This window comes from Pristiophorus japonicus, unplaced genomic scaffold (genome assembly GCF_044704955.1).
Source record: "Pristiophorus japonicus isolate sPriJap1 unplaced genomic scaffold, sPriJap1.hap1 HAP1_SCAFFOLD_286, whole genome shotgun sequence".
NCBI lineage: Eukaryota > Metazoa > Chordata > Chondrichthyes > Pristiophoridae > Pristiophorus > Pristiophorus japonicus.
Window position 1 is genome coordinate 25833 of NW_027252625.1, and position 27249 is coordinate 53081.

Sequence of the window (27249 nt, forward strand, 5' to 3'; positions counted from 1 at the left end):
GGGCGCTCGCGCCCAGCTCCTAGAAAAGGAAAGAAAGACGACCTCTCGACTGAAAAAATGAAAGTACATCCTAAGACCGAGAAAAGAATTCGTAAGGTAGTAAAGCAATGAAAAAAGGTAGGAGATCCCATTGTGCCGCCCGGCTCGCCGGTGGACACTGTAATTAAAGAAACAGGAGACGACAAATACGCGGTAACATTTAGTAGCGATTTGTACGGTTGGTCTGATGGGGATTGGCCATATGGAAGAAGTTTTAAGTTATCTTTGATTGAGGAATGAAGAAAATTAACCAAGGAAGGAGGGGGAGACTCCACTTGGGATAGGGACTATATGGAAAACTGTTTTAAAAAATGGACAGAGGTCGCTAAGAGGCATCAACCCCCTAAAAATAAATCAGAAGGAAAAGTAAGAGGGGAAAATGAAAAACCTCCCTCTTATAGTCCTCCGGGCCTTCCTATCCCCTCAGCACCAGCAGTAGGACTCTATCCCCGTATAGAACCCCCAAAACAAGATAGTTGGCAGGAAATTATAGAAATAATCGCTGCCCATAGAAACCAAGCTCCAGGGGAACTAGCAGCCTCTCCGGATCAGCCACGTAATGGAGAAGCCGGTGGAGAAGATCCGGGAGCATCAGGATCAGGGGAAGCCGAGGCAGTGGAAGGAGGGATAGAAAACCGGGACACAGAGAGTATAGGCATTCGCAAAACAAGGCTACAAACAGCAAAAGAAGCAGCCGATTCTACCGTCCACCAAAATCCTCGGGTAATGATAGGAATTACAGCAGTTCTGAAACCCTGGTCCCCGGGAGAAGCCAGAGATATGATCTCTGCCGCCCCAAATCCGGTAAAGAAACCGGTAGCATTTCACAACTGGCTTGAGCAAACGTGTACAATTTACAATCCACTCCCAGGAGATGTTAAATTATTATTGCAAGCGGCCTATGGATCTTCCTGGCAGGGGGTAAAAGATATGTTCCCCATCCCAACAGGGGAAAATGGAGACTGGAGAGTTAATGATGACTTGCTGGATGCCGGCAATGAGTCATTAACCCATTGGCTGAAACACCGAGGAAAGAACGCAATTCTGCAAGGGGCTAAAAAGCATGGAGATATAGGGGAAGTCACCCGCTGCTTGCAGAAAGCAGAAGAATCAATGATAGATTTTGCAGGCAGATGGAAAAACAGTTGGAACGAACATGCAGGAATACCGATGGATCAAAATGAACCTTTGGCAGTACAAACCTTGTTAAATTGTATGTTGCCACAACAAGCAAGAACATACAAAATAAAGGTTTTGGACTGGCAAGAAAAAAGTTGGAAAGAGACAATTACAGTACTGGCCAATATGGATAGGGAGGGACTATTCACCTATAAGGACAACAAGGCTAAAATAACAGGTCAATACTATCAGCAAAAGGGAAGAGGACAAGTACAGAATAATAGAGGAGGGTTTGGGGGACGAGGACAAGGAAGAGGGAGAGGACAGTGGCCCCAATGAGATCGCTCCCAAGATGAGTGTAGAAATTGCAGAAGGAAAAGGCATTGGGCTCGAGATTGCAGATGCCCACCGAAACAGCTTGGAGGGTTACAAGGGGATTTCCCCGAACCTCCACCTTCATTGGCCCTCAGTTTTCGTTCTCTAACCCCAACCCGCACCAATCAGCATAGGGATGCCCCGGAGGCTTAGTGGTACAGGCGGCAGCCCTCCGCTTATCAGCAGACATAGAAGAAAACCCTTTAGCAGTAATAAAGTGGGAGACACTTATGTGAAATTCCTGGTGGATACCGGTGCTACTATGTCTTCTGTACCATCCTCTGTGGGATTACCTGTAAGCAACACCACTGTCTTAAGTGTGGGTGTGGCCGGTATCCCCATGAAATAATTTTTATCTGAACCTACCAAATTACTAATTGAAGGACAACAAATTAATAATAAGACTTTGATAGTCTCTAAAACAACACCTCTCCCTTTGTTAGGAAGACAGACTTTGTGCAAACTAGGAGCCACAATTTATTGCACAAAGGAAGGGATGTTCATGGAGCTCCCTCCAAATAAAATCCATCAGTTCTTTAAGGGAATAGAATTTGAAGAAAAAAGGGAAGATAACAAAGAAAAGGCTACCCTCTATTGTTGGCAATTGAATGGCAACTTCTATTCCCCCTTGATACATGAAGTTATACAAAATTTAAAAACTAAAATTGATGTATATAATTTTGACAAGCTTTGAGGCAGTTCAGCTTCACTGTACAGCCTGGTACACTCGACAAAAAGCTGAAACTTACCAGTGTTTGGTACAATCCTTCTTAAATAAAGAAGAAATAGTAGAAGCTACGCCCCACATTTATTTTGGACTAGAAGGATTGGGGGTAGCCATGGATTTGACACCCTTACAGCAGCAGCGGTATAGAGAAGAGAACTCGACACCCCATCTGACATTGGCTGTAAAACCGCCAGCGAAACCTAAAGATATGGGTCCGATGATTGTAGAAATAGAAAAGGAAAAACAGCAACAAGGCTATCAACCTTGGGCAGTAATAAAATTGCAGAATGTTCAGATAGAATTTGTCAACCACAACAGGGGAATTCTCCAGTGGAAAGGTAAAAATCATGCCCCACTTTTGAAAAACAGCAACCCCCTGGACAACCAAGCCCTAAGCTGCCAATGGCATTGAATCAAGTATCTTCGGAACTTTGGGCAAAACATAAAAATCATGTTGGGCAAGTACATTCTGCAGTACCCCATCGGATACAATTGATAAAGAACGCCGTGTTACCAAGCATTAGGCAGTACAGACTGCCTCCAGAGGCAGAAAATGGGATAGAGCCAGTCATTTCTGCATTGTTGGAACAAGGAGTTTTAGAAAAGACACAGAGCCCGTGTAACACTCCGATACTGCCCATACCAAAGGTTAATAGGCCGAATGAGTGGAGATTTGTACAAGATCTGAGAGCTATTAATAAGATAGTAGTCCCTATCACCCCTGTGGTACCGGACACCAACATTATACTATCTGCTATCCCACCAACAGCAACTGTCTTTACTGTGATAGATCTGTGTTCAGCCTTTTTCTCCATCCCATTAAATCAAGAGAGCCAGTATCTGTTTGCTTTCACCTACAAGAAGCAGCAGTATACATGGACCAGGTTGCCCCAAGGATACACCGAAAGCCCCGCAGTATATGCAGCAGCAGTAAAAAGAGACCTCGAAGACTGTTCATTATCAGACCAGTCTGTGCTGCTGCAGTATGCGGACGATTTGCTTGTGGCTTCTAGCCACGGATACAGGTGCATGCAAGATTCCCTGAAACTGTTACAGCACCTATGTGAAAGAGGGCACCGAGTGTCGTTACCAAAGTTACAATTTTGTCAGACTCAAGTCCAGTACCTGGGTTTTCACATATCTCAAGGGCAGAGGCAGCTAGGACCAGAAAGAATTCAGACAATTCAAAGGGCCACCATACCTAAGACAAAGAAGGATATCTTATCATTTTTGGGGATGGTTGGGTACTGTAGACAATGGATCCCTGATTATCGAGAATGGGATGCGGTCCTAAGATCAGTTGCCCTAAATGATGCCCCACCCAAGGTGGAGTGGACCCCAGAAAGAGAGGAGGCATTTAAACAGTTAAAGAAAGCCATCACTAATGCTCCGGCGCTGGGACTTCCGAATTATGGAAAACCTTTTCAGATGTATGTGAATGAGAAAGAAGGATTTGCAACAGCAGTACTAACCCAAGAACATGGTGGGGGAAATAGACCAGTTGCTTATTATTCAGTTTTGCTGCCTCCAGTAGTAAGGGGAATGCCAGCGTGTCTACGTGCTGTAGCTGCTACTGCGGTCATGGTGGAGAAGTCGGTACCTATTGTTTTGGACTATCCATGTACTGTCATTACAGCCCATGCCGTGCTATTGCTCCTGAATTCAGCTGCCACACAACACTTTACAGCGTCTAGAAGAACAGGTTATGAAGTATTACTGCTGTCACACCCTAACTATACCTTTCGACGTGCACCGGTAGTGAACCCAGCCACCTTTCTTCCTACTAGAGAAGTAGAGGATCCAGACCAGCATGATTGTCTGTTAACAGTGGAAATAGCCACCTTACCAAGACCAGATTTGCTCACAGAGCCCATGGACAATCCTGATCTTATTCTCTATGCAGATGGATCATCATACAGGCCATCGGATAATTTGCTTTTGGCAGGCTATGCTATTGAAAACCCCCACGAAACTATTGAAGCATTTGCCCTGCCTCCCGGAACCTCGGCTCAGGCTGCTGAATTGTTTGCCCTCACTAGAGCTTGTATAATAGCTAAAGATCAAACTGCTAATATCTATACTGATTCTAGATATGCATTCGGTGTGGTCCATGATTTTGGACAACTGTGGAAAAACAGAGGCTTTATCACCTCTGGTGGAAAGCATATTAAGCACTCTCAACTGGTGCTTAGTCTGTTAGACGCCATTCAGTTGCCAAGTAATGTGGCCGTTGTCAAATGTGCAGCTCACACAACCGGTGAGGATGAAGTATCAGTAGGAAATAGGAGGGCTGACGAGGCAGCCAAACAGGCCGCTTTGGCACAGGCAGACTGCCTTCAAGCAGTCTCAGTCTCCCCTCCACAGATACTAGACATCCAGCAACTTAAAACAGCCCAACAACAAGTTACTATACAAGAAAGAAGAACTTGGGAAAACCAAGGTTGTTTTCTCAAAAACAACATTTGGTACCACCCTGATGGGCGAACTGTTTGCCCTAGGTCTTTATTTTTGCCCCTGTCTCGCCTAGCACACGGTCAGGCTCACATGGGCAAAGGAGGGATGATACATGCTATTAATGCACAGTGGTATGCACCAGGAATAACAGTAGTAATTGAAAAAGTTGCTAGGACATGCCAAATTTGTCAACAAAATAACAGAGGTAAAACACCTGCTGAATACGATCTACCCTAGCCAAGTATGCCCTTTGAAAATTTGCAAATTGATTTTGTCCACATGCCTCCAGTATCAGGTCTTAAGTATCTATTAGTCATAGTAGATATGAACACAAGGTGGGTAGAAGCGTATGCCACTAGGAGAGATGATGCCCGAACAGTAGTAAAAATTCTATTTAAAGAAATAGTACCAAGATATGGGATACCTATGGGAATCAACAGTGACGGGGGAACACACTTCACCGGAAAAATAGTGCAAAATCTTGCCGAAGCATTAGGTTTCCAGTGGAAGTTACATATACCATATCAACCACAGTCCTCGGGAATGGTAGGGAGAGTAAATGGGATAATAAAATCTACCCTCACCAAGGTATGTCAGGAGACAGGACTAAAATGGCCAGATGCCTTACCATTGGTACTGTATACAATTAGAAACCAAAAAAAAACGAAACACTGGTTTGACACCACATGAAGATTTGTTGGGAAGACCAATGCCTACCGGTGTAAAACCACCATTGTTGGCTGAAAAAATAGCATTAATTTGGAATGATGAAAAATCACTAAAGTATGCTCAAGCCATGTGTGAAATAGCGAGGAGTCTGCACGAACAAATAAAGCAGACACAGGTGCCCCCGTCGGAAGGAAATATACACCTTTCAGACCTGGAGATCAAGTGTTAGTAAAAACATTAAATATAGAATCCTTTTCTCCTAAGTGGAAAGGACCGTATCAGATAATTCTCACAACAAGAACCGCTTTGAAGTTGGAAAAGCACCCGAACTGGGTGCATGCAACCCGCTGTAAATATTATTTCCCTGATGAATTACAGCCGAAGGAAAAGGCATTGAACCTGGACAAGCTGCGGTTGCCCGACTGAGAAAAACAGCCATCTTTTCGCCAAAGAACTGTATGTGCTCTTATTTTTGTGTCCACTCATTGTATATATTGGACTTAAAAGTATCTATAGTTGCCCAAAAGAATCCAGGGACGAATGTCAGAACTGATTTGTATGCCAGTTTGGGCCTTTATTATTTGGGTTACTGTTATTATCGTGCTTGCGTGTTGTTATTGTAACGAATTAGTTCAAGAGTGTTATAGAAGTAAACAGAAAAGGGAAGATGAGGCGGGACTCTTGGAAAAGCTATGGGCCCAAGTTTCCACACGCGCCTAGAACAGCGCAGTCCAGACCTGGACGCCCGTTTTTCGCGCCACAAAGTGCGCCGAAAAAAATCCTCGGTATTCTCCACCTACTTGCAGGTCCTCTGGCCCTCGGCGCAGCCAGCACGAGCTGTGGGGGGGCGGAGCCAGGTCCCTGCGCTGAAAACAGTGCCGGGACCTCTGCACATGCGCGCTACAGTGGGCACGCAAGTGCAGTAGCTCCAGGCGCCGAACTGTGTGGGAGGGGCCCGAAGCACGCAGCCCCTAGCCCTGGCCCAATGGCCTCACTGGGGCTGCGTGAATAAGGTTCCTCCCACCCCCCGACACTCGCTCCCCGCCCCCACTGCCTCCGGACCAGACCCGACACTCGCTCCCCGCCCCCACTGCCTCCGGGCCAGACCCGACACTCGCTCCCCCCCACCCCCCCCCCCCCCGCCTCCGGACCAGACCCAACACTCGCTCCCCCCCCCCCCCTGCCTCCGGACCAGACCCGACACTCGCTCCCCCACCCCCCCCCCCGCCTCCGGACCAGACCCGACACTCGCTCCCCCCCCCTGCCTCCGGACCAGATCCAACACTCGCTCCCCCCCCCCCCCCCACTGCCTCCGGACCAGACCCGACACTCGCTCCCCCCCCCCCTGCCTCCGGACCAGACCCGACACCCACTCCGCCCCCCGCCTCCGGACCAGACCCGACACCCGCGCCCCCCCCCCCCCCCCGCCTCCGGACCAGACCCGACACCCGCGCCCCCCCCCCCCCCCCCCCCGCCTCCGGACCAGACCCGACACCCGCGCCCCCCCCCCCCCCCCGCCTCCGGACCAGACCCGACACCCGCGCCCCCCCCCCCCCCCCCGCCTCCGGACCAGACCCGACACCCGCGCCCCCCCCCCCCCCCCGCCTCCGGACCAGACCCAACACTCGCTCCCCCCCCCCCCCCCGCCCTGCCTCCGGACCAGACCCAACACTCGCTCCCCCCCCCCCCCCCCCCGCCTCCGGACCAGACCCAACACTCGCTCCCCGCCCCCCCGCCTCCGGACCAGACCCAAAACTCGCTCCCCCCCCCCCCCGCCTCCGGACCAGACCCAACACTCGCTCCCCCCCCCCGCCGACTGACCCGACCCGATACCCGCTCCCCCCCCCCCGCCTCCGGACCAGACCCGACACCCGTGCCCCCCCCCCCCCCCCCGCCGCCGACTGACCCGACCCGACCCGCGCTCCTGTTCCTGCTTCGCCCCCCCCGACTGGACCCGACCCGACCCGACCCACGCTCCTGTTCCCGCTCCCCGCCCCCCCGACTGGACCCAACCCGACCCACGCTCCTGTTCCCGCTCCCCGCCCCCCCCGGACCCGACCCGATCCGCGCTCCTGTTCCCGCTCCCCGACCCGACCCGACCCGCGCTCCTGTTCCCGCTCCCCGCCCCCCCCGGACCCGACCCGATCCGCGCTCCTGTTCCCGCTCCCCGCCCCCCCCGACTGGACCCAACCCGACCCGCACTCCTGTTCCCGCTCCCCGCCCCCCCCGACTGGACCCGACCCGACCCGCGCTCCCCCCCCCGACTGGACCCAACCCGACCCGCGCTCCTGTTCCCGCTCCCCGCCCCCCCCGACTGGACCGACCCGCGCTCCTGTTCCCGCTCCCCGCCCCCCCCCGGACCCGACCCGACCCGCGCTCCTGTTCCCGCTCCCCGCCCCCCCCGGACCCGACCCGACCCGCGCTCCTGTTCCCGCTCCCCGCCCCCCCCCGGACCCGACCCGACCCGCCGCTCCTGTTCCCGCTCCCGCCCCCCCGACCCGACCCGACCCACGCTCCTGTTCCCGCTCCCCGCCCCCCCCGACTGGACCCAACCCGACCCGCACTCCTGTTCCCGCTCCCCCGCCCCCCGACTGGACCCAACCCGACCCGCACTCCTGTTCCCGCTCCCCCGCCCCCCCCGACTGGACCCCGACCCGACCCGCGCTCCGCCCCCCCCGACTGGACCCAACCCGACCCGCGCTCCTGTTCCCGCTCCCCGCCCCCCCCGACTGGACCCGACCCGCGCTCCTGTTCCCGCTCCCCGCCCCCCCGACTGGACACGACCCGACCCGCGCTCCCGCCCCCCCACTGGACCCGACCCGACCCGCGCTCCTATTCCCGCTCCGCCCCCCCGACTGGACCCAACCCGACCCGCGCTCCTGTTCCCGCTCCCCGCCCCCCGACTGGACCCAACCCGACCCGCGCTCCCGCCCCCCCCACTGGACCCGACCCGACCCGACTCCCGCCTCCCAGACTGGATCCGACCTGACCTCCCCCTCTCCCTCTCCCTCCCCCTCTCCCTCCCCCTCTCCCTCCCCCTCCCCCTCCCCTCTCCCTCCCCCTCCCCCCTCCCCCTCCCCCTCTCCTCTCCCTCTCCCCGAACCGAACCTCCCCGACCCAACCCAATGCCACCTACCTGTAAATCTGGTGTCTGGGACGGGCCCTGCCCGAAGTCCTCAAGTCTCGGGCCGGGCGGCGTTCAGCCTTCGGTCCCGAAAGGCCTGCCTGAAGCACTTTCACACAGGTAGGAAGATGGTTTATTTAATCTTTTCTTTGCTTATAAATGTTTATTCAGGTTGGATTTATTTGTATAAGTATAAATAAGGATTTATTATAGAATTTAATGACTTCCCTCCCCCCCCCTCCCCCCCACCTCGTTCTGGACGCCTAATTTGTAACCTACACCTGATTTTTTAATGTGTAGAACAGGTATTTTCAGTTCTACAAAAATCTTCACTTGCTCCATTCTACTTTAGTTTGGAGTACGTTTTCACTGTGGAAACTTTCAAATCAGGCGTCAGTGGCCGGACACGCCCCCTTTTGAAGAAAAAATTCTGTTTCAAAGTAGAACTGTTCTACCTGACTAGAACTGCAGAAAAAAAAATGTGGAGAATTGCGATTTCTAAGATAGTCCGTTCTCCACCAGTTGCTCCTAAAAATCAGGCGCAAATCATGTGGAAACTTGGGCCCTATAAGTGGACATTGGGCGTTCTGATCATTTTAGCAGTAAGGAAAGTCAGACAGGAAGAAGAATTACTTGAAGAAGAAAAAGTATGGAAGGGAGATATGGAGTGGGGGAAAAATGATAAGACAAGGCAGCAAGATAACTTTACATGCCCAAAAGGAAAAAATTGTAAGGTAGGGAACTTCACAGTGATGTGTAAGGCTTGTGGAGTAGGGATAGATCGGCAATCAGGAGAAGTGAAAGTGACCAATGAGGAGGGATTTAATATATCCCTGAACTGGAAGGTAAACATGACTTGCCTAACCAGCACGGACCAAAATGAGAGTCAAGAGACCAATGGCACATTATGTAGACCGGAAGAAGATTGCTACTTTGAAATAGGAAACAGAGAATGGGTAAAGTGTATGAACCCCACGAAAATAATAAATGGAATACCCAATACTAAACAATGGACCCACAATAAAACTAAGCATTCCCCGCACGATACGGGACACTTGAAACGAATGTTGACCACCTGCATCCCAGTGGTAAGGTCCCCAGGTGTATTAAATTTAACAATACGAATTATATATCCCCCAAGTAAAGAAGACGGCTGCAACACAGCCAGTGTTGAGGTATCTCTTGGAAAAGAAAGTCTCCCGAGAAAGAAACGGGATCTATTAGAAACTGTGTTAGGTGGAGTGGGAGCAGGAATGGGAGCATTGAACTCCATGGATATCGAGACCCTACAAAATAAAATCCAGGTCGTCGGAGGACTGATAGGGGAAGGCATAAAAATAAGAAATGCCTGGGATGAAGGATGACAGCAACTGCAGGTATCAGGTTACGTCACAGACAAAATGACCTGGAAGCAAAATGAAAAAATAGAGAAGGAAATAGAAAACCTGATGAAGGAACAACAGGGGGTAAACAGGTACACCCATTGCATGTTTAAAGAAATGATCAGACAGTTATTGAGAGCCGAGCTAGAAAGGAAAATACTATCCTTCCATGCTGACACATGGGAAAGGTTACTGAAAATTAATCAGAAGGATAAGCTTCTTAATTTAACCATTAAACCCCAAGAAAGATATATCAGTTGTGATTCAAAAGGATGTAACATAACTATGTAAATAGTAAATAAGACGAGACAAGAAATTTGGTGTCAGTTCCAAGTAATGCCCCAGTTGTTTGGACAGAACTTTTGGTACCCAAAATTTGAAGGAGATTGGGTCAATGAAAAGAATTTGACACATCACCAGAGGGGATGTGCTAGATGGCCATTCGGAATGGTATGTCCTTGTCAGACTGTCACATACGAACCATGCTCCTTACAGCACTCCAATGGAGTATGTAAATGGGAACTAAAGCTAACAAATGATATTGACATTACGGAAATAGGACAGAATGAGGTCTGTGTGACCGGAAATAAACCTGTCTATCTGGATGGAATTTTATATAGGCCCCCCATTAATAAATGTGTTGGAGGAGTCTACACCCTGTATGACCCAGAAGAAAAAAGAACTTATATCTTTGGGCAATGGCAAAATGTAGAAAAATATCTGTCTGTGCACAAGATTGAACCCTTACCCCCTGTAATTAGTTTGACCAGACTGCACAATTTGATACGTAATGACAAGCAACTTGAGGAAGCTCTGTCAAAACGAGGCAGAGACATCCACCAATTTAGAGTCGAAATGAGTTACAAGAAGGGGCAACTAGTAAGAATCGCAGATGAAGTCACCTCTTTGACAGTACACCACTGGTGGGATGTGTTTTTCGGATGGTCTCCAAAAGCTTCAGCAGTACTGAAGCTTGTCATACACCCCATAGTAATCTTAGGTGTGGTTATGCTTATATTGTTAATAATCATTTGTGGAATGTGGATAAAATTGAAAAAATTAATTAGTCAGGTAATGGGCCTGGCATCCCAAGTAGAAAGGAAAAGTATGTTCGTGAAAGGAAGGTTAAGTCGCATAGAAGGAACATTAGATGGTTACAATGAAGAAGAATGTCTTAAAATGCGACCCTACCCTGAGGGGTATGAACCCCCTTTTGAACAAGAAAAGAATATATAAGAAACTGTGTTGATCTAGTAAAAGATCAACAAGGAGGGAATTGTGGAAGAAAACGATCTATGTCCTATTTTAAAGGAAAGGGTTAAGTTCACTTTTTGCTGATTTTGTAGAATTAGTGGAGCTAGAAAAAACACCCAAACTTATCAGCTTTGAACCAAGAATGTTGTAAAAACATGACTGTCTGGTGTTTGCATGAGTCTCCAGATACCCTGCTTATCAGGATACGAAAAGGGAGAAACTATGCAAAATAAAATAAAGTGTGCCTCCAGGACTGACCTTTGTAGTCACAGAATGTACGATTAATTCCTGCTTTCACTGTGCAAAGATAGAGCGGGTTTGATTGTGAAACTCAGAGTTTTGCCTCGGTAAGGACTGAGCAGGCTCTCCGAGATATCTCGTTAGAAAATAAAATTCTCTCAAAGCACGACTATGAAAGCCTCCGCCTGAGTTAATTTAACTTAGAAATTTCCTCGACACTGTACCACAGCATTTTTTAATCTCTCCCCATGCACACCTACCTGTAAATCTGGTGCTGGCGACGGGCCCTGCCCAAAGTCTCGGGCCGGCCCGTTCAGCCTTCGGTCCCGAAAGGCCTGCCTGAAGCACTTTCACACAGGTAGGAAGATGGTTTATTTAATCTTTTCTTTGCTTATTTAATCTTTTCTTTGCTCAGGTTGGGTTTATTTGTATAATATTTGTATAAGTATAAATAAGGATTTATTGTAGAATTTAATGAGTTCCCTTCCCCCCCACCTCGTTCCCGACGCCTAATTTGTAACCTGCGCCTGATTTTTTAATGTGTAGACAAGGTTTTTTCAAGCCTACAAAAATCTTCACTTGCTCCATTCTAAGTTAGTTTGGAGTACGTTTTCAACGTGGAAACTTTCAAATCAGGCGTCAGTGGCCGGACATGCCCCCTTTTGAAAAAAAATTCTGTTCAAAAGTGAAACTGTTCTACCTGAGTAGAACTGCAGAAAACTTAAATGTGGAGAATTGCGATTGCTAAGATAGTCCATTCTCCACCAGTTGCTCCTAAAAATCAGGCGCAAATCATGTGGAAACTTGGGGCCTATGTCCCCTGGTTGTTGACCCCTCTGCCAAGGGAAACAGGTCCATCCTATCCACTCTATCCAGGCCCCTCATATAATTTTATACACCTCAATCTGGTCTCCCCTCAGCCTCCTCTGTTTCAAAGAAAACAGACCCAGCATCTCCAATCTGTCCTCATAGCCAAAATTCCCCAGTCCAGGCAACATCCTGGTAAATCTCCTCTGCACCCTCTCCACTTAGTGTGCAATGTGCTGAATGTCTACACATATCAATGATTTGGATGAGGGGACCAAATGTAACATATCCAAGGCTAGCTGTGAAGTGGATGCAAAGAGGCTTCAAGGAGATATAGATAGGCTAAGTGAGTGGGCAAGAACATGGCAAATGGAGATAAATGTGAAGTTATCCACTTTGGTAGGAAAGATAGAAAAGCAGAGTACATTTTAAATGGTGAGAGATTGGGAAATGTTGGTGTTCGGAGGGACCTGGGTGACCTTGTACACCAATCACTGAACGTTAATATGCAGGTACAGCAAGCAATTAAGAAAGGAAGTGGTTTGTTGGCTGTTATTATCAGACGATTCTAGTATAGGAGTTATTACAATTATATCGGGCCCTGGTGAGACCACACCGTTCTGGTCTCCTTACCTAAGGAAGGATATACTTGCCATTGAGGGAGTGCAACGAAGGTTCACCAGACTGATTCCTAGGATGGGGGATTGTCCTATGGGGAGAGATTGAGTAGACTAGGCCAATATTCTCTAGAGTTTCGAAGAATGAGAGGTGATCTCATTGAAACATACAACATTCTTACAGGGCTTGACAGGGTAGAGCAGGGAGGATGTTTCCCTCTGGCTGGGAAGTCTAGAACCAGGGGTCACAGTCCCAGGATAAGGGGTCGGCCATTTAGGACTGAGATGAGGAGAAACTTCTTCACTCAGAGGGTGGTGAATCTTTGGAATTCTCTGCCCCATAGGGCTGTGGAGGCTCAGTCTTTGAGTATATTCAAGACAGAGATCGATAGATTTTTGGATTTTAAGGGAATCGAGGGATATGGGGACAGTGCAGGAAAGTGGAGTTGAGGTCGAAGATCAGCCATGATCTTATTGAATGGTGGAGCAGGCTCGAGGGCCCGAATGGCCGACTCCTGCTCCTAATTCTTATGTTCTTATAAAATGCTAATCTTCTCTTCTTCTTAGGCAGTGCCCAAGTAGAATCAGGAAATTTTGGGGAGCCGAAATCTAGCCGCGGTCAATATAAGATAGCCGCCAATAATTCCAGTAATGAATTCAGAAGAAACAAAGAGAATGTGTAACTCGCTACAACAAGGTTTGGTTGAGATGAATGGATTAGATGTATTTAAGGGGAAGCTTCATAAGTACATGAGGGTGAAATGAGTATGCTGAGTTCAGATGAATTAGGGTGAGAGGAGGCCAGTGTGGAGCATAAACCCTGGTAGAGACCAGTTGGGCCGAGTGAACATAAGAATATAAGAAATAGGAGCAGGAGTCGGCCATTTGGCCCCTCGAGCCTGCTCCACCATTCAATAAGATCATGGCTGATCCGATCATGGACTCAGCTCCACTTCCCTGTCCGCTCCCCATAACCCTTGACTCCCTTATCGTTGAAAAACCTGTCTATCTCCACATTAAATATATTCAATGTCCCAGCCTCCACAGCTCTCTGGAGAAGAGAATTCCAAAGGTTCACGACCCTCTGAGAGAAGAAATTCTTCCTCATTTCTGTTTTAAATGGGCGACCCCTTATTCTGAGACCATGCCCCCTAGTTCTAGATTCCCCACGAGAGGAAACATCCTCTCTGTATCTACCCTGTCACGCCCCATTACTATCTTGCACGTTTCGATACGATCACCTTTCAGTCTTCTAAACTCCAATGAGTTTCGGCCCAACCTGCTCAACCATTTTTCTTATGACATCTCAGGAATCAACCAAGTGAACCTTCTCTGAACTGCCTCCAATGCAAGTATATCCCTCCTTAAATGCGGAGACCAAAACTGTCCGCAGTACTCCAGGTGTGGTCTCACCAACGCCCAGGACACCAGTTACCAGGACACCAAGGGTTGCTTTGAGTTACCCTATGCTCGGGTGGCCTGGTTCTACAGTGTAAATACTGTACAATGAAGTGCAGTTTAACGTTTTCACCTTGCCTTATAGGAAACCCAGAAAATGAATACGATCCAGGTAAAACTAAGACCGCAGCTCACTGGGCAATGTGTGTTCGGGTTATTTTGTTTATCTCTGTCATGAGTAAGGTTGTTTACAGTTCATCTTCAAATAGCTGCTCATGTGTCAAACTGAAGTCAATGGAGCTGAAAGTCAGGTGGGGCATAAAGCAGGGAGACCATCCTACTCCCAATTTGCAATCCCACCGATGATGAATTTCATGAACGCCACATCCCTCAAAATTTCGAGCAGAGGGAATGGGAACTCAAAGCAACCCCTGACATTTTGGTTCCTCTTGCACTCCTGCTCCTGGCTTCACACAGGTACCCCTGCAATCCTGAATTAAGATGAATGGGAGGAAGAATTATAGTTTTCAAAAAGGCTAATTTTCAGACTTTAATTTGCCAACGTGTGTGCCATTTTCAGTTGGGCTCCTGAACAACTTCAACTGTGAATGCATGGAGGTTCTGCTCAGGGCACGATCGAAAGATTTACTCTGGACACTGTCAGTTTTGTTGAGCTGTAGTTACTGTTCAACCACGCTCGCATAAACCTGATCATCAATTCTCATCTGAAGCAGTTCTATTTGTGCAGCATTTGCAAACATAAATGATTCTTGGCAGGAACAGGGTGAATGTGGCCTCAGTATGAGGCAAACTGTACAGAACAAAGGCTACAACTGTACAGGGTATTGGTGAGGCCACACCTGGAGTACTGCGCACAGTTTTGGTCTCCGCATTTAAGGAGGGATATACTTGTATTGGAGGCAGTTCAGAGAAGGTTCACTCGGTTGATTCTGGAGATGAGGGGGTTGTCTTATGAAGAAAGGTTGAGCCGGTTGGGTCTATACTCATTGGTGTTCAGAAGAATGAGAGGTGATCTTATAAGCTACTTGTTGTGTATGCATGCCTGTTTATTGTGTGATGTCTGTAACACTGTTATGCCACACTGAATGTACTTTTATACTGTACACACCTTACCTGTACACCAGAGGGTGCTGCTGCTGGAGACCTAAGGGTTACCTGCACACTGCAGGTAACCCAGTATAAAAAGGAACACACAACTTATTGCCCTCACTTAGGAGCTGCAAATAAAGGATTACAGGTCTGCACAGTTTAAGTATCATGCCCTGCCTCGTGGAGTCATTACTAAAGGTGCCTACATACGCTACAACTGGCGACGAGAATACGAGGTCACGAGCCACACGCTCAGCATGTCGAATCTCAGCAACTTTCAGCAATTTACCGATGGGGAAGATTGGGATACTTTTGTAGAAAGATTGGAACACTTACGGAGACTGGCTGCACCCTGCGACTTTGGCGACCACCTAAATGAAGCTCTAAGGGACTCTAAACCGATGAGAGCAATGCACCGCATTGATACTTCTGAGGGCAGAAACACTGCCCCGAGTCGCGCAACCCTGAGTCCGCCACATGGAGCAAACCGGCTAGCCCCGTGCTGGCGCTGTGGAGGAAACCACAGGGCCCACCATTGCCGCTACAAAGACTATGCATGAAAAGAGAAAAGGCACCTTCAAAGGATGTGCAGCAAAAGCTGTACTCACCGCGTCTCTGATGAGTTGGCTGACCACCGGGGCTCCGACACAGAGGAAGGTGAAGTTGTTCAACCCCTGGAAGAAGAGTATGGAACACATACCTGCTCCACCGAAAGTTCTCCGTGGACGAAGAAAGTAGATGTTGACGGGGTCCCAGTTTCTATGGAGAGCGACACAGGGGCGAGCCAGTCTGCGATGAGCCAAGCGACCTTTGAAGAACTTTGGATGAATCCCGCCAATCGACCTCGAACATGGATCCATCGCTGCATCCGGAGGTTCCACTGTCCAGCTCAATGGCATGGTGACGATTCCATAGCACCATGGCAAAATCTCCAGGACCGAGGATCCAAACTCCACTTTCCGAGTCGAGGCAGGACTCCAAGAGGTGAACATTGATGAATGAAATGGATTCCCAACATCCAGGATCGAACCTGTGGAAGAAAAGAGCACCGCAGCCTACCTGCAGCAGGACCAGATGATGGCTGCCGCACCACAAGCAGCAGAACCTAAAATCAAAATGGCCACTGCCATACCACGAGCGAGCATGGAGGAGCATCACATGACACCGAGCGTCCAATCGGATTTGAAAGCTCCCTTAAAGGAGACCGATAACCAAAAAAATTTAAAGGGGAAGTTTAAACTATTTGAGTACACGGACTTTAAAGCTAAAGATACAATTAAAGGGTGCAAGTATGAAAACGTATGAAATGTAACCATGAATTGTGATGCTAGTTTATCTAATATGACTAATGAGATGAATGCAGACGTCAGTAAGGTTAAGAATAAGTTTATTATGCTTAACAATAATGATAGAGAATGTGATGCCCCTTGCAGGACACACACAGGCAGTGGGAGCAGACCCACTACAGGGACAGTGGTCAATGGGCAGCCCAGCCACCACCAATTACAACCTGCGCCAGACCAGCCCTACAACCCCTGGCCACCAGGGCCAACACCAGGACCACGAGGTCAATACCCTCCAGCTTCCCTGGCAAACCCTGGGATGACCTGACCCTCATCCCAATTGGTGGACAAGGAGCCCACCCAGTCTTGTGGCCCTGCCCACAACTACAGTGTATACATACCACTCACTGCTGCCGTGGCTACCCCCTCTGAGGGATCCCACAACAGTGACACTCACATGGTCTGTGTGTGAGGGAGGGGAAACGTACGAGGCCAGCCTCAAGCACAGGGGTCACACCTGGCAACTACTCAACCCTCACCACAACCTCCCACTGACCACCACTGGTCATGACAATAAGGATATGAAAAATGCTTAGGGGGGAGTATTGTTGTGTATGCATGCCTGTTTATTGTGTGATGTCTGTAACACTGTTATGCAACACTGAATGTACCCTTATACTGTACACACCTTACCTGTACACCAGAGGGTGCTGCTGCTGGAGACTGCAGGTAACCCAGTATAAAAAGGAACTCACAGCTTGGTGGCCTCACTCGAGGAGCTGCAAATATAGAACGACAGGTCTACACAGTTTAAGTATCATAACCTGCCTCATGGAGTCATTACTAAAGGTGCCTACATACATTACAATACTGAGGGGACTTGACAAGGTAGATGCAGAGAGCATATTTCCCTCGTGGGGGAATCTAGAACTAGGGGGCATAGTTTCAGATTAAGGGGTCACCCATTTAGAACTGAGATAAATTTCTTCGTTCAGACGGTTGTAAATCTGTGGAATTTTCTGCCCCAGAGAACTGTGGAGGCTGGGTCATTGAATATATTTAAGGTGGAGATAGACAGATTTTTGAGCAATAAGAGAGTCGAGGGTTATGGGGAGCGGGCAGGGAAGTAGATTTGAGACCAAGATCAGATCAGCCATGATCATATTAAATAGCGGAGCAGGCTCGAGGGGCAAATGGCCTATTCCTGCTCCTATTTCTTATATTCTTATGGAAGGTTCAAGCTTCACTGCAGTGAAGAATCAGGTATATTGGTGGTTTCAATTGATTATGCTCAAAGTTCTGTACCAAGGCCAGCTCAATTGACTGAATTCGGCATCCTTTACCGGCCCTGAATTTGCGGTCGGAGGCTTCCCGAGGGAAATGCCTCTGATCTGCAAATCAAGTGCCCCCGTGCCTGGCAGTCCGTGAGGTACAGAGATTAACAGTCCTGGAGCTGTCTGGGTCCCTGTGGGTAGAGGCCCACATATCTCGGGGGCAAGTGTAGCTGGGATCAGCGGGACCAGCCCGATCAATCAAAGAATAGGCTGCTTGTGGAGATTCCATATTTACAGAAACCACATAAGCATGAACGGGAATTCCCCAAATAATACATCTGCACGTCAAATAAAGAAAATATTAATGTTTAAAATCAATTAAAATGCCATTTCATTAAATAGTTAAAACAGAAATGTAATATCTTCAAAAATAAATTTAAATGTCTTAAAGTGGCTAAAAATACACTTCCATAATTGCACAGGGATTTTTAATGATTGATATTTTTTAAAGACTCTTACGCTGGTTAAAAGCAGGTGTAAGAATTTCATGGGCATTCACTGGCAAAAAGCCCAACTCTCCGCCCATGGGTGATCTTTTCCCGGGGATGCGTTGGATCTGTCGGAAAACAGAGAGTCGGGTTAAATGGGTCATTTTCCGATTGGCACTAGTGAAGTGCCACGGGGATCAGTGCTGGGGCCTCAACTATTTACAATCTATACTAATGACTTGGATGAAGGGACCGAGTGTAATGTAGCCAAGTTTGCTGATGATACAAAGATGGGTGGGAAAGCAAATTGCGAGGAGGACACACAGAATCTGCAAAGGGATAAAGACAGGTGAGTGGCCAAAAAATTTAAAGATTAAGTATAATGTAGGAAAATGTGAGGTTATCCTCTTTGGTATGCAAAATACAAAAGCAAATGATTATATAAATGGGGAGAGATTACAAAATGCTGAGGTACAGAGGGACCTGGGAGTCCTTGTACATGAAACACAAAAGTTAGTATGCAGGTACAGCAAGTAATCAGGAAGGCAAATAGAATGTTGTCCTTTAGTGCAAGGGGGATAGAGTATAAAAGCAGAGAAGTCCTACTACAACTGTACAGGGTATTGGTGAGGCCACACCTGGAGTACTGCGTACAGTTTTGGTCTCCGTATTTAAGGAGGGATATACTTGCATTGGAGGCTGTTCAGAGAAGGTTTACTAGGTTGATTCCTGAGATGAAGGGGTTGATTTATGAAGAAAGGTTGAGCAGGTTGGGCCTATACTCGTTGGAGTTTGGAAGAATGGGAGGTGATCTTCTTGAAACATATAAGATTCTGAGGGGGCTCGACAAGATAGATGCAGAGAGGATGTTTCCCCTCGTGGGGGAATCTAGAACTAGCTTCAGAATAAGGGGTCACCCATTTAAAACAGAGATGAGGAGGAATTTCTTCTCTCAGAGGTTCGGGAATCTTATGAAATCTATACCCAGAGAGCTGTGGAGGCTGGGTCATTGAATATATTAAAGGTGGAGACAGACAGATTTTTGAGCGATAAGGGAGTAAAGGGTTATGGGGAGCGGGCAGGGAAGTGGAGCTGAGCCCATGATCAGATCAGCCATGATCTTATTGATTGGTGGAGCAGGCTCGAGGGGCCATATGGCCGACTCCTGCTCTTATTACTTATGTTCTTATGTTCTAAGAGGATTCTTGACCGATTGCAGCTTCCGGATGATGATGCGTACCTCATAAAGCCCGTAGGGGCCGCAAATTATGGCCCAACATAAATTAAAGTAATTGTCGCATCAGTGTGGGAACCAAAGCTGAGTCATGTGTCAGTGGTTGCTGAGCACTGTTGCTGCAGGTCAGTAATGGGGGATTAAGTTAACAATGTGACAGCACACCTCAACTGGCGAAATTGGCGGGAATTCGTGAATCTGAGTTGAATCTCGTTTTGTCAACGTGTTTGTCTTTCATTTGCAGATCTGGACAAACTACTTAAAGATGCGGGTATGCAATGAATTCAAAAGGCGTTTGCAGAATCCTTGATGTTATGTGGCTTCGGGGAGTGGAATCTGATGGTTGCATAGCCAGCAAAACATTCCAGTTGTGATTCCGACTCACTCCTGGCTGGCCTCCCACATTCTACACTGTGTAAACTTGAGGTGATCCAAAACTTGGCAGCCCGTGTCCTAACTCGCACCAAGTCCTGCTCGTTGACCCACATTGGTTTCTGGTTAAGCAATGCTTTGACTTCAAAATTCTCATCCTTGTTTACAAATCCCTCCATGACATCGACCCTCCCTATCTCTGTACTTTATTTCAGCCTCATAACCCCCTGAGATGTCTACACTCCTCAAATTCTGCCCTCTTCAACATCCCTGATTATAACCGCTCAACCATTTGTGGCGGTGCCTTCAGCTGCTTAGGCCCTAAGCTCTGGAACTCCCTCCCTAAACCTCTCCGCCTCTCTACCTCTCTTTCCTCCTTTAAGATACTTCTAAAACATACCTCTTTGATCAAGCTTTTGGTCATCTGCGCTAAATTGTACTTATGTGACTCAGTGTCAAATGTATCTGTTTTGTCTTATAACACTGCTGTGAAGCACCTTGGGATGTTTTACTACATTAAAGGTGCTATATAAATACAAGTTGTTGTTGTTGGCTGGAGAGTCGAGAACTTGGGGTCACAGTCTCAGGATAAGGGGTCAGTCTTTTAAACTGAGATGAGGAAGAATTTCTTCACTCAGAGGATTGTGAATCTTTGGAATTTACCCCAAAGGACGATTCATTGATTATTGTCAAGGCTGAGATCGATCGGTTTTTGGAATCAAGGGATATGGAAGTAGAGCGGGAAAGTGGAGTTGAGGTAGAAGAATGGTGGAGCAGGATCGAGGGGCCGAATGTTCTTATGCTGTAGCCTGTCTGGTTACTCTGTCTATATTTGTGTTTGCAGTGCACTCTGGTTATCAGACACTATTTGTACAATTAATTAAACTTAACTCTGTGTATTCTCCAATTTATATTTGATTAAGAACAGTGTGCATTCTACTTGCAAAAATCATTATTTTCCTATAAAGAGAAATATAGAGCTTCATGTCGACAATTTGACACGGTTCTATCTTAACTTTCATGAGAGAAATTAATTATGTCTTTATTTACAGCACAATCACTTCTTGACAAAGACAAAGGTAAATAATTCATAACATGGGATATATGTCTATTATCTCAGTAGCGATAGGCTAGACTTTTCTGCTGGTGATGTGAAGACAATGCAACATTCTCTGCCCAGCTACATTAACAACACTCACATTCCAGCGAGCAGCTTATGTCTGCATCAACATTGACTGGGCAAGCAGCACATGACACATAAAGGTCACATGACAGTAATCTTGTTGGGTTTACAACAAGTCATCTGACATTGTCCAACCGACAGGCTCAAGCTCAGTAATTCTTTGGTGTTCTGTGCTGGGAACGCGCCTGGATCGGCTATCCGTTGGCAGACCCTGAGAGCTATCCTATTATCGTACATGCATAGGTGAACAACTTGCTTGTAACTCCTATCGATATTCATTAAAGTAGCTAGTAACTCCCACCCTGGCGTTGCAAACGATATACTTCTAGTGAAACTGCTCAGTTAGTCTCGGATGGCCTTTTGAAGAGGAAGGCAAGCTGAGGCGCTCTCTGCCCACTCAGGTAATCAATCGTGTGGCCACTATCAATGAGGGATCCTTCCTTTCCCCTTCCCTCCCCTCCCCCCCCACCTTCCCTCCCCTCCCCTCCCTCCCCACCTTCCCTCCCCTCCCCTCCCCCCACACCTTCCCTCCCCTCCCCCCCACCTTCCCTCACCCCCTCCCCTCCTTCCGTCACTATCTTCCCTTCCCTCCTACCTTGCATCGCTACCTTCCCTTCCTCCCATCGTTACCTTCCCTTCTTCCCTTCCTACCTTCCCTTCCTCCCTTCCGTCGCTACCTTCCCTTCTTCCCTTCCTCCCTTCCGTCGCTACCGTCCCTTCCTCCCTTCCTTCCGTCGCTACCTTCCCTTCTTCCCTTCCTCCCTTCCTTCCTTCGTCACTACCTTCCCCTACCTTCCTTCCTTCCGTCGCTACCTTCCCTTCTTCCCTTTCTCCCTTCCTACCTTCCGTCGTTACCGTCCCTTCCTCCCTTCCTTCCGTCGCTACCTTCCCTTCTTCCCTTCCTTCCTTCGTCACTACCTTCCCCTACCTTCCTTCCTTCCGTCGCTACCTTCCCTTCTTCCCTTCCTTCCATCGCTAATTTCCCTTCCTTTGTCACTACCTTCCCTACCTTCCTTCCGTCGCTACCTTCCCTTCTTCCCTTCCTACCTTCCGTCGCTACCTCCCTTCCTTCCGTCGCTACCTTCCCTTCTTCCCTTTCTCCCTTCCTACCTTCCGTCGCTATCGTCCCTTCCTCCCTTCCTTCCGTCGCTACCTTCCCTTCTTCCCTTCTTTCTTTCGTCACTACCTTCCCCTACCTTTCTTCCTTCCGTCGCTACCTTCCCTTCTTCCCTTCCTTCCATTGCTACTTTCCCTTCCTTTGTCACTACCTTCCCTTCCTCCCTTCCTTCCGTCGCTACATTCCCTTCTTCCCTTCCTCACTTCCGTCGCTACCGTCCCTTCCTCCCTTCCTTCCGTCGCTACCTTCCCTTCTTCCCTTTCTCCCTTCCTACCTTCCGTCGCTACCGTCCCTTCCTCCCTTCCTTCCGTCGCTACCTTCCCTTCTTCCCTTCCTCCCTTCCTTCCTTCGTCACTACCTTCCCCTACCTTCCTTCCTTCTGTCGCTACCTTCCCTTCTTCCCTTTCTCCCTTCCTACCTTCCGTCGCTACCGTCCCTTCCTCCCTTCCTTCCGTCGCTACCTTCCCTTCTTCCCTTCCTTCCTTCATCACTACCTTCCCCTACCTTCCATCCTTCCGTCGCTACCTTCCCTTCTTCCCTTCCTTCCATCGCTACTTTCCCTTCCTTTGTCACTACCTTTCCTACCTTCCTTCCTTCCGTCGCTACCTTCCCTTCTTCCCTTCCTACCTTCCGTCGCTACCTTCCCTTCTTTCCTTCCTTCCTTCCGTCGCTCCCTTCCCTTCCTTCCTTCCGTCGCTACCTTCCCTACCTTCCTTCCGTCCCTACCTTCCCTACTTTCCTACCTTCTGTCGCTACCTTCCCTTCCTTCTTTCCTTCCGTTGCTACCTTCCCTACCTCCCTTCCTACCTTCCGTCGCTCCCTTCCCTTCCTTCCATCGCTACCTTCACTACCTTCCCTTCCTTCCTACCTTCCGTCGCTACCTTCCCTTCCTCCCTTCCTGTCACCACTTATGCACTTTTGTCTTTTTCATTCCAGAAATAAAAAGACTGAAAGAAATTATAGCTGCCACAGGTGAGGAAATTCTTATTGACCAGGTACCAATAAAATGGTTTCACGCGAATGTAGAGTGCAGGGAATGTTGGCACATATACGTATTGCACATTGAAATATTTACAGCATGTAAATGTTTACCAATCATTAATTTAAGGCTGGAAGAGGCAGGGTGCATTAACGAGAGCATAACCGGCTCCCCATGTAAATTAGTAGCAATGCCTTTGCCGAATACCTTACCACTGACCATGCACTGAACCGGATCAACCGCCTAAATTTCATGACTACTGGGGCAGGTCAGAAGCTAGATTATCTTCAGTGGCTGGCGAAGCTCATGATTCGCCCCTTGCCCCACCTGATGAGGCACCAAGTCGGGACTGTAAAGGAAAGCTCTTCAGTTTCCAGGATAGCTGCAACAACACTCAACAAGGTCTCATCATCATAGGCAGTCCCTCGGAATTGAGGAGGACTTGCTTCCAAAGTGAGTTCTCTGGTGGCTGAACAATCCGATACAAGAGCCACAGACCCTGTCACAGGTGGGATGGACATTTGTCGAGGGAAAGGGTCAGTGGGACTGGTTTGCGGCACGCTCCTTCCGCTGACTGCGCCGGACTTCTTCACGCTATTTGCGTTGAGACTCGAAGAGCTCAACGCCCTCCTGGATGCACTTTCTCCACCTCGGGCGGTCTTTGACCAGGGACTTCCAGGTGTCAGTGGTGATGTCACACTTTACCAGGGGGGCTTTGAGGGTGTCCTTATAACGTTTCCGCTGTCCTCCTTTGGCTCGTTTACCATGAAGGAGCTCCGCATAAAGCATTTTCTTAGGGAGTCTCGTATCTGGCATGCGGACTATGGCCTGCCCAGCGAAGCTGATCAAGTGTGGTCAGTGCTTCAATGCTGGGGATGTTAGCCTGGTCGAGGACACTGATGTTGGTGTGCCTGTCCTCCCAGGGGATTTGCAGGATCTTGCGGAGACATCGTTGGTGATATATCTCCAGCAACTTGAGGTGTCGTCTGTACATCGTGCATGCCTCTGATCCATACAGGAGGGCGGGTATTACTACTGCCCTGTAGACCATGAGTTTGGTGGTAGATTTGAAGGCCTGGTCTTCAAACACTCTTTTCCTCAGGCAGCCGAAGGTTGCACTGGCACACTGGAGGCGATGTTGAACCTTCACATCAATGTCTGCCTTTGCTGATAAGAGGCTCCTGAGATATGGGAAATGGTCCACGTTGTCCAGGGCCGCGCCGTGGATCTTGATGATTGGCGGGCAGTACTGTGTGGCGGTGACAGGCTGGTGGAGGATCTTTGTCTTGCAGATGTTAAGCATAAGGCCTATGCTTTCTTATGCCTCAGTGAATACATTGACTATATCCTGGAGGTCAGCCTCAGAATGTGCACAGACGCAGGCATCGTCCGCATACTGTAGCTCAACGAGAGAGGTTGGGGTGATCTTGGACCTGGCCTGGAGACGGCGTAGGTTAAACAGCTTCCCACTGGTTCTGTAGTTTAGTTCCACTCCAGCGGGAAGCCTGTTGATTGTGAGGTGGAGCATGGCAGCGAGGAAGATTGAGAAGAGGGTTGGAGCGATGACACAGCCCTGTTTGACCCCGGTCCGGATGTGGATTCGGTCTGTAATGGATCTGTTGGTAAGGATCACGGCCTGCATGTCATCGTGAAGCAGGCAAAGGATGTCAACAAGGTCAACAAGGAAGTTTGTCAACAAGGTCTATCCATCCTTAGCAAAGCATTAGCTTTATCGGCATCCGACCCACCACCTTAAACATTCTCACCCTCCAACACTGGTGCACCATGTGTATTATGTATAGGATTACATCGGATATACAGCACAGAAACAGGCCATTCAGCCCAACAAGTCCATACCGGTGTTTATGATCCATGCGAGCCTCCTCCCGTCTTTCCTCATCTAAATCTATCAGCGTAACCCTCTATTCCCTTCTCCCTCACATGATGATCTAGTTTCCCCTTAAATGCATCGATACTATTCGCCTCAACCCCTCCTTGTGGGAGCGAGTTCCACATTCTCACCGCTCTCTGGGTAAAGAAGTTTCTCCTGAATTTCCTACTTGATTTCTTGGTGATGATCTTATATTGATGGCCTCTAGTCCCACAAGTGGAAACATTCTCTCTGTATCCATTCTATCAAAACCTTTCATACTTAAGTATGGTGACAGATTAGGAAAAGGGGAGGTGCAAAGAGACCTGGGTGTCATGGTACATCAGTCATTGAAGGTTGGCATGCAGGTACAGCAGGCGGTTAAGAAAGCAAATGGCATGTTGGCCTTCATAGCGAGGGGATTTGAGTACAGGGGCAGGGAGGTGTTGTTACAGTTGTACAGGGCCTTGGTGAGGCCACACCTGGAGTATTGTGTACAGTTTTGGTCTCCTAACCTGAGGAAGGACATTCTTGCTATTGAGGGAGTGCAGCGAAGGTTCACCAGACTGATTCCCGGGATGGCGGGACTGACCTATCAAGAAAGACTGGATCAACTGGGCTTGTATTCACTGGAGTTCAGAAGAATGAGAGGGGACCTCATCGAAACGTTTAAAATTCTGATGGGGTTAGACAGGTTAGATGCAGGAAGAATGTTCCCAATGTTGGGGAAGTCCAGAACCAGGGGACACAGTCTAAGGATAAGGGGTAAGCCATTTAGGACCGAGATGAGGAGGAATTTCTTCACCCAGAGAGTGGTGAACCTGTGGAATTCTCTACCACAGAAAGTTGTTGAGGCCAGTTCACTGAATATATTCAAAAAGGAGTTCGATGAAGTCCTTACTACTAGGGGAATCAAGGGGTATGGTGAGAAAGCAGGAATGGGGTACTGAAGTTGCATGTTCAGCCATGAACTCATTGAATGGCGGTGCAGGCTAGAAGGGCCGAATGGCCTACTCCTGCACCTATTTTCTATGTTTCTATGTTTCTACCTCAAATAGGTCACCCCTCAACTTTCCCTTTTCAAGCAAAAAGAGACCCAGCCTGTCCATCCTTTCCTGATAGGTATACCCTCGCAAGTCTGGTATCATCCTTGTAAATATTCTCTGCACCCACTCCAGTGCCTCCAAATCCTTTTTATAATATGGCGACCAGAACTGTACGCAGTGCACGGTTCGATACAAGTTAGAATAACTTCATTACTTTTCAATTCTATCCCTCTGGAATTAAACCTGGTTAATTTGTTATTGCTTGTTAACCTGTGTGGGTACATTTCGTTACTTGTACTCCGAGGTCCCTTTACTCCTCTGCCGTACCCAGACTCACATACCCCAAACAATAAGTGACTTCCCTCTACTTCCTACCAAAAATGTAATATCTCACATTTATCTGTGTTCAATTGCATTTGCCAATTATGTGCCTTTTCTTCAAGTATATTAATGTTTTACTGTAGTTGGGTGCAGTCCCCTCAGTATTAGCTATCCCTCAAATTTGGTGTCATCCTGCGCACAGCTTTAGTCTCCTTCTATAGGAGGGATAGTTCAGAGACGGTTCACTCGGTTTATTCCCGAGATGAAGGGGTTGAATTATGAAAAAAGGTTGAGCAGGTTGAATCTGTACTCATTGAAGTTTAGAAGACTGAGAGGTGATTGAAATGTATAAGATTCTGATGGGGCTCAACAGGATAGATGCAGAGAGGAAGTTTCCTTTTGTGGGAGAATCTAGAACTAGGGGGCATAGTCTCAGAATAAGGGGCCACCCATTTCTTCTCTGAGGGTTGTGAATCTGTGGATTTCTCTGCCCCAGAGAGCTGTGGAGGCTGGGTCATTGAATATATTGAAGGTGGAGATAGACAGAATTTTGAGCGATAAGGGAGTAAATGGTTATGGGGAGCAGGCGGGGGAGTGATCAGATCAGCCCTGATCTTATTGAATGGCGGGGCAGGCTCGAGGAGCCATCCTGCTCCTATTTCTTATGTTCTTATGAATTCTCTACCCCAGAGAGCTGTGGAGGCTCAGTCGTTGAGTACATTTAACACAGAGATCGCTATATTTTTGGTCAGAATGGGAACAATGGG

General features: G+C 48.3%; 1 protein-coding gene across 1 annotated transcript; it reads left to right on the plus strand.

The window, feature by feature from the left end:
* The first annotated feature begins 2237 nt into the window (after nucleotides 1–2237).
* LOC139247859 (uncharacterized) lies at nucleotides 2238–20808 on the plus strand. Its single transcript, XM_070871813.1, has 2 exons — nucleotides 2238–5839; nucleotides 19839–20808. Exon 1 carries the CDS (start codon nucleotides 2663–2665, stop codon nucleotides 4949–4951), a length of 2289 nt encoding a protein of 762 aa, XP_070727914.1. The 5' UTR covers nucleotides 2238–2662; the 3' UTR covers nucleotides 4952–5839; nucleotides 19839–20808.
* Nucleotides 20809–27249: the final 6441 nt, after the last annotated feature.